Source organism: Pectinophora gossypiella, chromosome 7 (assembly GCF_024362695.1).
Source record: "Pectinophora gossypiella chromosome 7, ilPecGoss1.1, whole genome shotgun sequence".
NCBI classification, from domain to species: Eukaryota; Metazoa; Arthropoda; class Insecta; order Lepidoptera; family Gelechiidae; genus Pectinophora; species Pectinophora gossypiella.
Window position 1 is genome coordinate 17,321,483 of NC_065410.1, and position 14,027 is coordinate 17,335,509.

Here is a 14,027-nt window from a genome sequence, read left to right on the forward strand (position 1 = left end):
AAACGGACAGTAATATAGTAAACTAATTCACTTCACATATTAGAAATTCATGCGCAACAGGAAGTATGTATCGTTACTAGAAATTAATATTTTAATAAAAAATATCATATTTGTATCTTCGGAGCCTTTTCGTGTAAAATAGTTATTTTATTTTTACACCTTGACGGGTACATGTCTGCAGCTGTTCATAGTTTAACAATGAAGTGGAAACCAGTGTAGCACAGGTGTTGTGTCCGCGGCCGGTGCGTGCGATCAATACCCGGCAGGCGCATCCACGCTATGCTGCCGGCTGTAATTTACATCGCCGCGTAATGAATAGCGACGCCATGCCTGCTACCTGTCTCCCTCCCCCCCGCGCCGCGCGCATGCGCCGTCCCGCTCGCACGCCGGCGCGCCAAATTCAAACCACGAAGGAAGGAAACAGAAATATTGCGCGGTGCGAGAGGGCGAATTTCTAGAAAACCAGAGAATGTTTACATACGTGCTGCACCTACAAATGTTTTGCGTTACAGATTGAATACAGTCGGCGCTAGTAACGTGGCCTGATAACTTACTAAATCTCTACTAGGTAGGTAGGTACTTTGATTATTGATAGCGAACGTTACGCTAATGCAATTTTATATTGCCGTATACTAATGGTAATAGGGATTGCCGGCTTTAAGCCAAAAAGTTACGAACACAGCACGTAAACAGTTTCACTTGTATTTGATCAACATCATTGTACGATTATAACAAAATAGAGCTTACATTACAAAATCCTTTACGCTTACTGTCTCTACTACCGACACAGCTCATAAAATGTATAAAAGACTGATCCTACGAGTGAGTTTCCAACCAGAGACGAGAGAATTCTCTGTAACAGTAAGAATATAAAGACTCACTCGTAAAATAAACATTTATTTTTACGTTGGCACAATAATCGTTCATATGTCAGTCGTATAGAAAGACCGCGTAAAACCTAACGTTACCCGAAAACCACTAAATTACAATATTTATAAACTATTTATATAAAAATATTTACAATCAATATTCATCAAAATCTGTATCGTACATAACAACGCATAAGGCACCTGCGGCTGATCTATATTACGAATGTTTAGACGGATTCTTGTGTAATAAGTAAATAATTTCATAACAATTTTCGTCCATCTGCCAAGTGTCATAACACGTCGGTGCACTACAGGTATATGACGCACTAATGAAAGACAATCCCGACTAGTAGTTAACTTGTAGTTTATAATCTAAAACCAAACCGAGTAAATAATCTATTGACCAATTTATTTGCGAGATTAGTCTTCAAGTCGCGCATTGCATAACAATTTTATTTGTAAAATAATTTGGTACATTTTCCCGCAAAGTATGTGAATAAATAAACTATTTTGCGTTTGATTATTTACCTCACTTACAGTTTCAAGATATTGACGGTTTGGTTTTAGAACAGTAAAATTTTGAAATATTACATTTCGGCATCCTCGTGGAAAACGACTTGTAAAGAATTGTTCACTATCGAACGTTATGAATGTTCTACTAATTGTTAATGTGAACTCGAATGAAACGCTTACATTGATGGTGATAAATATATATGTTGGTTATAATTATAATCTAAACGTACGACTTAGTTCACACGTCGGTCTGTCGTCATCGGGACACTCAGCGCGCACAGCATCCGATACAAAGGCACCACTTCGATTCCCAGCCTCCAACTTCCGCTATTCGCTAATTAAATATACAAACATCACAAATTTCGACTTAAGAGACAGCGATATTGAGTCCTCGTTACATTGTAAAATAATTGCTTGCTTTAAATTTGTAACGCATTTTATTTAAATTAAAGCAGATCAGCCTGTGAAGGCTGTTTGTGGAAACATTCTTATGTGGTAATTTTCTTTCGGTTTCTGCATACGATACGAGAATCAAGTTTTTAATGATCAATTTTTATTCGGCCGGATAGCTCCGTTAAGATGAAGTAAGGACTCTAAATCTCCAATCTCCACTCTTGAACCAAAACAACGTCCGCGCGTGCCTTCCTCTACTTACTCACGTACATATTCCAACATGTTCTACAACCCTGTCCTAGCTTTCTACAAAGTGCAGTGCAAATTACATTCGTTTTTTCCGCGACAATCAAATAAAGATCATAAAATTTACTTATTATCTAACGTGCCTTACAAAATAAACAAACAACAACAATAAGATTACAGATAGGCGTTAGTAAGGTCAGTTTTGTACTCGCATACAGGCTTAAATAAAGTAAGGTACTCATGCATCTTTTTCAGATGATATATAGTTTATACGGTGTCTAGGAGGTACTTTTTCTTATGGCTATATACAGGGTGTTAGTGACATCGTCACGAATATTGAGGGGGATGATTCAGCTCATGATTCTGAGTTAATATAAAGTCGAATGTTCCGTCGCAAAATTCTTGAAAATTTGAGTTTTTAATTATATTCAGTTCCATTTTTTTGCCATGGATAATTTCACTTGATATTAACTCAGGATCATGGTATGAATCATCCCTCAAAGTTTTCGTTACACTAACACCCTGTATGCCAATGCGTGAGCGGCGAGAGGTCCGAGAGGTCTGCCGCACGCCCTGCAGAGTAGACTCATCAGAGATACACTATGACGATCCGATACGTAACCAAGAGTTCATAAATATTTACAAATTATAAGGTTTAGTTTGTTATAGGTTTACATATATTTCGGAGTATTGTTCGGAACAGACTAGCTATAAAGGCGTGAGGTCTTCTCACAAATCAAGACATACAATTATTATTACATCTTTGACAATTGTCTGATCGCTGGGACTACTTAGCTTCAAATCGGACGATCATACTTTTATTGTCCCTTACATAGACATCTAATTTACTGAGATTTGTGTTTTTTTTATATAAAAAATATATTATCAATAACTTACGCTGTCTATGTGTGCGTTTTGTTCTTACGTTTCATTTGTCGCAATATTCTTACAACATTACGCATTTGTTGACATGTTTCCAAGTGAGGTATGACCATTGATCCACTAGTAGATCAATGGGTGCGACGAGTAACATTGGGCCGCGCACCCTCGTAATGGTAACGTAAGGTTATATCCAGTACTTGTTATATATGTCACGTGAACTAAGTTTATTACTGAAGACGATGATATTATAAATACACTTCTCATTACAAAAATCGAAACACCTCACAAGTTGATGTTTTGTAACGATTATCAAAAAAATTAAAATTCGAGTATAAAAAATAAAATGAAATGTAGTTATAGTGGGGGTTTAATACCCCCTGTAACATAATTAAATGAGGCATTTAATTAACTTATTATTAATGTTCCAAATTCAAATTAAAAATTTAGTCAAACTCGTGTTTTGTTGAATAAAAATTCGGCGTTCGATTTTTTGATGACAAGTATATTTTACCTTAAAATACGCGAGAGCGTTTTGTCCTGTCGCGTATTGTCTTTTTCACACACTCTTGTGCGTAATCCACGCTCATTTGATAAAATATTTGAGCAGGTGTTTCAACCGTTTCAGATTGGCGTTACATACTGTAGGGCGCTACATGACTCACATACTCCACTCAAACACTGGTACTAGACTTCAACACGTAAAGCGCACCAATAGTAAACAACCTTATTCATTTGAAATGGCACTGGTATCATTTCTACATTGCAATAACATTTTTAACTTCCGATTATTTTCCGTGTAGCACTTCGTGTATAATAATGTCACTATCCTAAACTACTTTGTTTACTAACCTCCTTTGTTGAAATCGGAAATAAAAACAAGTACGTAAACGGATATCACATAAGTCAATTTTATCACTTCCTCTAAGCATATGTTACACCATTCGTACACAGCTGCAATATCGCGGTCCATAGTTCTGCCTCCTTAAATTGATGGAAAAAAGTCAATTCTCAGTTTATGGCAAGAGAGAAATCACAAAAGATACACCACACTCACAACTTCATTTTACAACACTAACGACGCCCACTATGGATCACCTTAAGAGTCTAAATACGAAATAAACACTTTCATATTTGCAGTTTTAATTTTCTCTCCGACCATAAACTAAACATCTCAACTTTTTTCATCAATTTAGGCGACACGTTAAAAACTGTGGATGGTACCTCCTAGCTGTCTCCTGTGGGCGGGAGGAACACAAGTTCGTCGGCGAGGTAGTTGGGGTGGTCCCGCACGTACTGCACGAACTCCGCAGCCGCTTGGTTAACTTCCGCGAGGGCGGAGTCCTGGGGGGCGGAGCCCGGGAACAGGGCCTGGACTAGAGCCTGCGCCGCTTCGGGGAGCAAGAACCGGGTGTACGGCACCAGGCACGGGAACACGTCCACTGGCAGCTCCGATAGCCTGCAACGGAGTTACAGGAGGAAGTTTAATAATTGTTGTATTAAGGGCAAAACAGGGTTTGGTAAACGAGTCTATTAAGATTGGATTGTGGTTTTGCTGGACCGACGATGTATTTTTTTGAGACACGATTAAAAAAGTCAGCCATGATATATGATTGGAATGATCCGTTTAGCGCCACGTGAGTCGCATCACTAACGCACCTCCATACCGTACTTCAGGCGCAGTACTTTCAATATTTCTTTTGGCCCTGATTATACAAACATAAATAAATTCACGTCTATATCTCACCGGGGCTATCGGATTGGAGGTTCATTTGCTTCAATCCTGACACACTTCTCTTGATTCCTCCATATTAGCGTGTATGAAACGATTGATGAATATCGCCGTTTAAGAGGAGATTATATTAAACCTTTTCTAGGGGCATTTTGTGTTTCTTATATTAGGGAAAAATACGAAGGTGTTGGTGAATACTGACGTGGCGAGGTAGTACTTGTGGTAGGGCTGCGCGGCCCCGCCGGCGGTCTCGGCCAGCAGCGTGAGCGCGTACTGCAGCAGCGTGTCGCCGAAGGCCGGCCGGGACGCGCGTACGCGCGGCAGCAGCGGGGAGTGCGCTGCGGGTGTTACGACATTAATGACTACCTAAATGATAAAAATGTCTGGTATTAAATGTGTTCCTCTAGTTATTAAATAACTTGTAATGTTTACCCTCCTGATTTAAAAGATGTGTTGCTGTTGCAGTTTCTTGTCATTTCTTCTCCTCAGCCATAACACCTTGCGAAATGACGTAGATTCAAGAATGTTACATTGACCTTCAACAAGTTTACCCATGATAATTATGTTGAATACATTATTCTGATTTCTTGTAAGACGGTGTAGCGGACCCAACTAGTTGGCCACCTAGTTCCGCTCACTTGCAACAGATGGCGCCACATTCAATAATGCAGTCTTCAAGCAGTCCTGAAACGCGGTATCGAAGTTTTCACGGCAAGACGTATATATACAACTTCCAACACAATACTGTTGGATCGTCGATCCCTAGTCACACTACCAACTTGTGGCTAGCGGGGTACTATGCTCAGTTCGGTACCCCGAAAACATCCTTTGGCGGCAGCACACCCTCGCCGCCAAAACGGTAATGTAGCACTCGATGACAATATACCGTGTGTGCAAGAACAACAACGTTAACGTTACGCAAGGACGAAATTTTATTAAAGGTTGTTTTGGTGTTTCCGCGGTTAAAATCATTTTCAAAGATCAGACTCCATGGAATAAGGTGGTATACGGTAAAAATGATGGGACGGAGGGTAGGGTGTGGTTCTTTATACGTACACACATAGAGCTCACGTCTATTACCTTCGGGGTAAGCGGATACTGGAATTTGTTTCGACCATGACATAATAACATAAGATAAGCTCGCGCGTATATCCCAACCGGCTCCACATCCACAGCCAAGTTGTTACTCACGCTTGTCGGGTCCGGCGCGGTGGTGCAGCAGCGCGTGCAGCGCGGGCGTCTGCAGCAGCAGCACGCGCGTGCAGCGGGCGGCCAGCGCCGCGCGCACCCAGCCGGCGGGGCCGCGCGCCGCCAGCGCCGTCACCTCGGGGCTGTGCACGTCGTACACCTGCGGCCTCGGGGACATTAGCACGCGGCACACAAAGCGCTGTCACGGCGGGGGTACTCGTCTCATGTTTGAGAAGTAGACCCCTGGCGCCGGAGAGAACAAAACAGACGCAATGTATCTCAACGGAAAGCTACGGTTCGCGTTTGGACCATAATCTCACCTGATGGTGGAGAAGATGTGGCCTAGTAGACTCCTATTCACTGTGTTGCTTAAAACTATGATCAGAATTATGAGCTGAATCATCCCCCGCAGTATTAGGTACGGCGACCCTATCACCCTGTGTCTACCCCTTCCAGAGTACAGTCGTGATGCTACGTTACGTGTAATGTTGTAAAATTCTACTAATAGAATTCGCCAAACTGTAAGCGTGTGGTGCCGTAGCAGATTGTCAAGTTCTCGTTGATCAAAAATGGCACGAAGCATATCGGCTATTACTGCTCAATTACACAATATGATCAGTAATATCTACTCAAATGATCGCGAGCCACTTTCCTCGTATGTTTTTAAATTCTTTAATTTTATAACTGATTTGGGTTCGAGAGGAAAATAAAACACACCGACAAACAGGAAAGGAAAAAATGTAAAAGTTGAGGAATTACAATAATATCTTAGAAAATAAATTATTAGGGAAAGTGTGAAGGAAAATTGGACGTTTTTTCTCTTCAGAGTATTAGACAGATACACTGAGAAAACCTAATGAGGCAGAAGGATAAAATGCAAATGGAAATAATGAAACAGTCACAGACCACAACATTCTTTAACGGAGTCAATCAACCGCATCTAGGGAAAAAGTTGCACGTGTTGAGACTATCTACCGCGAGAATTGTACAATACTGAGAAAACAAATTATGCGGAAAATTTGGGAAAAATAAATTCGCCCCATCGTTGACCGACTGAGACAAACGTAGACAGATTAAGCTGAAGAAGAAACCCATTCTCTTGAAGTATCTATTTAAACTGTTTCTTGATAGATTTTTCGGTATACGATGATTCATTTGAGTACAAGAAATATAGAGTAAACGTTAGTGCAATAGAGACATATTAAGAAAATGCAAACTGTTTACTTAAGGACGTCGCTGGGTTACTAACTTAATTAGCAAGCAATTAGGTTGTAAAAACCAGGTGTTCATAATTTGAATGAAGTGATGGGAGTTCAATCTGTCAAGATAGAAACTGTCGTAAAATGTTTGAAACGGCCTAATGTGGTGACAAAACGTGAGGACACAGTGAGTGCGGTTCGTCGTAGTGAGTTTGGTGCGAGTTCAGATGGTTCCGAACATTCCGATACCAAAAACATAAACAAGCGGCAAAGAAAGAGGGTAGACAGATATGTCTGCCCGTAGAAAATTATGGATGTACATACTCCACTCCAATCTCATCATTCATCCCGTGATCGTGGCACTTGCAACAGTGTCGAAATATCGGGAGTCTCATATCCCAATTTTAAACGCGGTAAGAACCCGTTATTATGTGTTTGAATTAAGATAGGAACTGTGACCTGCAGCCGCGCCCCCCGCAGCAGCCGCGCCAGCGCCCGCGCCAGGCGGCCCGCCGCCGCGCCCTCGCGCGCGTACAGCAGCAGCACGCGCCCGCCGCCCTCGCCGCCCTCGCCGCCGCCCGCCGGCTTCTCGTCAGCCTCCGCTTGTCTGCAATTACAATATTCACATTACCGTACTTGATTCCTCTTCCCGGCCCAGACTCTCCCCATCCCCACGTGTCACGGTCCTGTTAATTCTACCGAATGTCTTCGAAAACATTAAAATACAAAATTAATACATTTGTGATCTTTAACTCCGGCCCTACTAAAATAGGCGCTATTTAACACAACATAAACGCACGACTATATCCCACCTGGGGTAGTCAGAGGTACATCCATCGCAAGATGAACTAAGTCCACACAACATGTTGTCAATTGTAGATAAGAAAAAATAAATCGTATTTTTTTACTTAACGCGTAGAATACCCTACGCAGTTAAACGGTAATTAAAAATATATAAAACATCGTAATTCATATTCGTATTTCAGAAATAGCGCTTAGACAACGGGTTCAGTCCCCTACTCCACATAATTTCGTCTCATCTTTAATACAATACCTATCAAATAAAAATACATACCTAATAACATCGTACAAAGTGAAAATTTCCTTTTATTTTATATGTACTTAAAACAAATTAGAAGAAAACAAAAATCAATTGAGCTATCGAAAGCTAATTTCCTTATTAATAATACAGGAAAAGAACAGACCTATCTTATTTTCTTCGAAAATCTGAATCACTATTTGAAAAAGCTGTTAGTGGTATCTAAATTTTAAATAGTGTAGATTTATCTATGTTTATTGAAAAGACCTCCAAACACGCGTAGTCATTGACTGGATGTTTGCTCGCACGATTGAGATAGGCGGGGGACATGCGCGTCTCACGCGCACACACCACATTCAATTTTGCAATTCATATCTGCGATCACGGGTCAGCGGTCGCCACGCGAGGAACGATTACAATTAACTATCTATCGCATCATGTCACCCACAATCAATATGTTATTGGAACTAGGCCTACTATAGGAGGCATTCTCGATCTTATTATTTTCCTCCTATTCGCCTCCTTCTCTAATGTAGATATAGATTTTCCTTAAAACTTGTTATTCTGAATTCGGTTTGAAAACTGTGAGGCTATATTCAAATTATCATTTAAAGTTGCGTTTTCATAACACTATAAATTGTATTCAAGGCATCTTATTTGAATATTATCATTAATCTACCTATACTTAACGAGTGGATCGTTAAATATCGGAGTAATTGTAGCAGCGTTAAGTAATGGTCATTAAAGTAACATCATATGGATGATGTCGTTTGAATCTATTAGCGAGCGGCTCTTAATGGATTTCCATGATTCTAAAAATAGTCTCAACGATAAATCAATACAGGTTGAACAATACGTAACTGCAGATGTTTATTATTATTAAACAGAAGGTTATTGGTAGGGCTGGCTCGAAGAGAAAGAAGAATGTGTGTATGAAGCGATGGTTGAATGTGGAAGAAGCAAGAGAAGTGTGTGAGAATCGAGCCCGATGGAACACCACAGGCTCTGATACCTCGGTGGGAAATAGGGGAAGTTGATATAATGAATGTATGTATGTGGCAGGCAAGCTAATATAATAGACAGGTGTTCTTCCCCACTGCCAGTTATAATTAACCAATTAATAGTTGACCAAGTAATCACTTGACAGTTGTAACAATAAATACGTCGGATATGGCAGTTTACCATTTATCAACAATTATCCAATAGTATTTCTTATTAAGATAACTTTTACAAAATAAGAATGCGGTTTTTCATCTGTGCATTACAGGACCCGAAACGCGGGCGGCCATGATGGTGTGTAACGTCACATTTCATTTAAATAAACAAACTATCTGTCAGGTTTCAAGGTATACAGTTGGACAGTTTCATTGCTATTGAAATGTGACGTCGCTGAGCAAAATGTCACGTGACCAACCGTTCTCGTGCGAAGTTATTTTTATATTTATTATATAAAAATAACACATTTTTCTTCAATTATTTTAAACTTTCCAGAAAATAAAATGTGTAAAGAGATTATTAAGCGTCTGTATTATTTAAAATACTTATCCAAAAATGGTCAAGCAGCCAATTTGCGTTTGTTTGTTTATGTGATTGTCCAATTTGTTTTATTTTTTTTAGCATTTGCACATAATATTTGCACTATTGCGATTGCGATATCTTGTAAGGTTCTTGTTTGGGAATATCGGATTCCAAGAACAATAAAATTATCTAAAATAAGTCAAAGGGCATTAATATTGTCACCATATTATCAACAAACATGTAATCTTCCGTCGATGACGTGCGTGTTTTCATCATTCATAAACAGACAGAGAGCTGTTTGTGTACTATATTATGCAGAGTTCTGGCTGGACTATTACTAATGCTCATGAATATGAATAACCATTCCTATACATAATTAGTTTTCAAGAAACTGCACTATTGAAAATACCTACTAAAATGTTATTATTATTACTGCGACCTCTGGGATCCGATCAAGGCTAATACATTATATTGCGTAGTTATAGGTTTTTACATTTACAAACAGTAGATAGAAATTGAAGTAAAAAATACTGTCGGCGAGTCTGGAATGGAGATCGATCTTCCCCCTTATTACAATCCCCAGGCAATACCTGTCGATCCACCGCTGCCAGATGTAGATGCGCGCCTTGGCGTCGTGCCGCAGGCGCCGCGCCAGCAGCGCCGCCAGCAGCACGGCCAGCAGCGCGCCCACGCCGCAGCCCCACCACAGCGCGGCGCCGCCCGCCCGCCGCAGCCGCGGCGGCGACGAGCCCGAGTGGCCTGCGACCACACGCCACGTCATTACGCCTCGATTGAGGTCGCCATAAACCAATTTCTATGACTTGTCTGAGCTACCTCTGGGGGGATTCGCAAATCTAGTGGACACATAGCTCCACGGTCTCTTCTCCGCATGTCACCCCGGATATACTGTCTTGACTAAAACTCGACTATACAAGGAAGCAGTAATAAGCGTGGTAGTGAGTTGCCTCCTGACAACATGTAAGTCCGCTTAACGTCTCGTCTAAATACTTTGAGGTCCGCAACTAGTCCGTTTCGGTCCGCGAGTGGCTCAGTTTAGTATAGGTAACGCTGCGTCGCTTCAGTCGAAGTTTATTTTGAAGTGTTACGATGATTTACTGTTAATTTCAATGGGAGTACACGTGTTACATACTAATGCCTTAACAGATTACCAGTCAGTCAGAAATTACTTAAGAAACAGCCAATTATATACACAATTATTTCCATTAGTCTTCTAAACGCAAAAAACGCATTACGTATTTGAAAGATAAACTTGTAAGCAAAATGCAAATTAATATGAACAAGCGTGTTTATGGTTAATTACAGTTATTTGACTGATAGCAGGCTAGAGCCTAGAAAATATTGTTTGAACAACAGATTATCGATAATGCCGACCAACTCGTTGTAACGCAATACGCCACATTGCGTTACAATGAGTTTTCGCAACGCGTGGAGGAAAACATACTTGAAAACAGTATTAGGAAAATCAAGGCAATTATTGTAATTAATCCAAATCGTGTTCAGTGGCGCCTGACAGCCAAACATGAGTTCTTGTATGAACTTAGTAGTCAGGCTAAGTAGGAAATAACATCGAAAGAAAATCTATATAATCTTGTCAAAATAAAAGTGGCATTTCCTGAATAATTATCTACTAGCTTTCCGCCCGCCACTTCGTCCGCGTGTATGATAATTCGCGCGCGAAACGTCCTTTTCTGGTCTAAGGGAAAAAATATCTTGCGTTCTTCACTATCTCCATATGACATTTAAATTCAACTAACTGTTAACTCTTTATGGATATGGATTTAATGTAATATAGATTTAATAATCCAGCATTTTTCAAATGTATAAACTAAAAATGCAATTAAAACTGTAGAGGACATCCCAACTCACAGAAGGTGGCCTCAGCGAAGGCGAGCTGGTGGTAGCCCTTGGTCCAGGGCGCGATGTGCTTGAGCTGCAGCGTGTAGCAGCCGAGCGGCAGCCGCAGCTCGCAGCGCAGCCCCGCGCCGCCCGCCGCCGTGCGGCTGCAGTTGCGCGTCACCACCGTCTCCTCCTGCGGGCGCACGTGATCCTGCATTATGCACTCTTTGTGAAGGTTTCTTGATGCTGTCAATGTTGGCAGCCTTGAAGCCATAAGGACACCTACTGCTAATCCAATCATTTTAACACATTATTTTGAGTGACTGCAAGTATTTGGCATGTGGCTTTACCCAACCCAATAGTTGACATGCATTTCAGTTATATTTTAATTATCAAGATCATTTTAGGTATGTAAATAATAATTTATATTCAATGTTAAGTTATCAGAGACCATGTAATGAAAGATAGAATTGTATTGTAGTTTACCACACCTCATAACATGATCTTGTTGTTTGGGTGACACACAGATCAATTCCTACATTAAACAATTAATTACAATGATTTATACAAATAATTACAATGACAGTGTTACTTGTATGTTCAATTAATTTAAACTGAAAGTTACATATTAGGCATTGGACAACTTTTCATTTGTTTATCTTTGCTCAAATAATACCTACTTGTTACACGTTACATTATCATCAGTGAAGCCATAACTATTAACCTTTCAAATGCCGGAAAGCAGATCTCGACCAGACACAATGTAAAATATATTGTGTCTGGTATCTTAGCTGATGAGAGGTTAATGAGACATTTCCATAATGAAGAACATGCATTATCTATTCAAATTCATTTTAGATAGGTAGGCACCTTTATGATTATTTTATAGTTTATAATATGAACTAATAAATTCAAATTAAATCATATTAACAGTGACATTAAAGAAACAATAAAACTATTTTGTATGCATGTTGAGTTGTTAGGATACTCACTCCATTATGCGATGCATTTGGCCACACTGTGATCTCGTACTCCGTAATAGGTATGTGACCCTCCAACCAATGAAACGATACTGTTGTACTGAAAAATAAATAGTTTGTGAAATATTGCTCATTGCATATAATTTATCAAAATGGTCTAGTAATAAATTACACTTTTGCGGAAATAACAAGTTGGCACAATTTTTCTAGCTACCTACATGATTAGATCAAATATAATTAGAAATACAGGTAGTTTTCAGTCTGGATTACATAGTAAAATATTGCATGTAATAAGAACTCATACTTTACCACTTGACATAAAGCTGTGAAGTTAAAGAATTTATGAAAAGAAGGGATAGGCTCAGAGGTAACAAGAGGTGAGGTTAGTTATTGACCTCACAATCTCTATGAGGGAACAAGAACTGCTATTTACTTACTTATTTACTTTTACTCAATAACTTACTCATAATCTATATCAGTAGTGAACTGAGTGAGAGTGTCCGGTGAAAATTCCGTAATATTGTTGTCAGCGAAGAAGTAACTGTTGTATGGTTCCGTGGTCACCTCTCCACGGATCAATTTGTTCTGCAGACGGTAGCATGAACGGAACATCAGGTCCATGGGGCGCGAGTAACATACCTGGCAGAAGATACAATTATTATATAAGTATAAATAATATAATAATGTATTACACTTAAACAGAAATTAAATGCTATACTCACATATGGGCAGGTTTCTTTGAGTGGAGAAATATACTCCAAATTGTGGGAATGGCTGGTGCCTGAATATTTTTCTTGCAGTTTCTGGTAACTGCAGTTTTCTTTCGGTTGTGTGAGAGTGTTCATCACGAGCTCCCACTGGGTGATTTGCTCGTCCACCAGCGCGCAGTACTCCACAACGTATCGGCCGCGGACGCCATCGGGGGACGCCGTCACCGTCACCGAGGACTGCGCCTCCTTACTGCAACGTGCACTGTATTCCGCACTACCACCACAAACGCCCGCCAACAACACCATCGTCATCCATAACATCGCACCCTTATTTGTTACGCGTACAAGCATCGCGAAACCTTGAAATACAGGTTTAAGAAGTCATTAACCTAACACAACACTATGAATTCTATTGTTAGTCCAGACATAGTAAGAACGATACAAAATGTATAAAAATAGAGTAATTTACATTATTTACGCCATATTTGTATAAAAATGAAAATAAAATGCACTGTACGATATTCTGTAGCACTTCACTTTTTTTTCGTTGTTTGACTTTTACTTTTTTATTTTAGTGTTGTAGGCTTGTAGTTGGTACGCTATTAAAAAATCGATTTAATTTTAATCGTTAAAATAAATGACTCGTTCCCAAGACTTGGTCTTTGCTTATTTCAGTCACTTCCATGTGCTCGTATTGCTATTCTGCGTAGAGATTTATATTCATGGAGAGCTAGACGGAGAGCTTATCCTTGTATTTTTTGAAAGATAACCAAACTAGACTAAGAAAATCCGGAAAATACAAGGAAAGGCGAGAACTTTTTTTTTTAATTTTGATGGAAGATCGTTAGGATAGTATTTGTATACAGCCTAGTCGTTCATTCAAGCAATATTAATGATGCCGTCT

The 14,027-nt window shown here is 39.8% G+C and overlaps 1 protein-coding gene across 1 annotated transcript; it reads right to left on the reverse strand.

The window, feature by feature from the left end:
* Window positions 1-686: 686 nt before the first annotated feature.
* On the reverse strand, window positions 687-13,820 carry LOC126368334 (uncharacterized). The gene is made up of 9 exons (XM_050012245.1): window positions 13,136-13,820; window positions 12,877-13,052; window positions 12,426-12,513; window positions 11,464-11,626; window positions 10,167-10,335; window positions 7,479-7,626; window positions 5,824-5,980; window positions 4,835-4,970; window positions 687-4,359 (listed from the first exon to the last, which is right to left on the reverse strand). Exons 1-9 carry the CDS (start codon window positions 13,472-13,474, stop codon window positions 4,128-4,130), a joined length of 1,608 nt encoding a protein of 535 aa, XP_049868202.1. The 5' UTR covers window positions 13,475-13,820; the 3' UTR covers window positions 687-4,127.
* Between the last annotated feature and the right edge of the window lie 207 nt (window positions 13,821-14,027).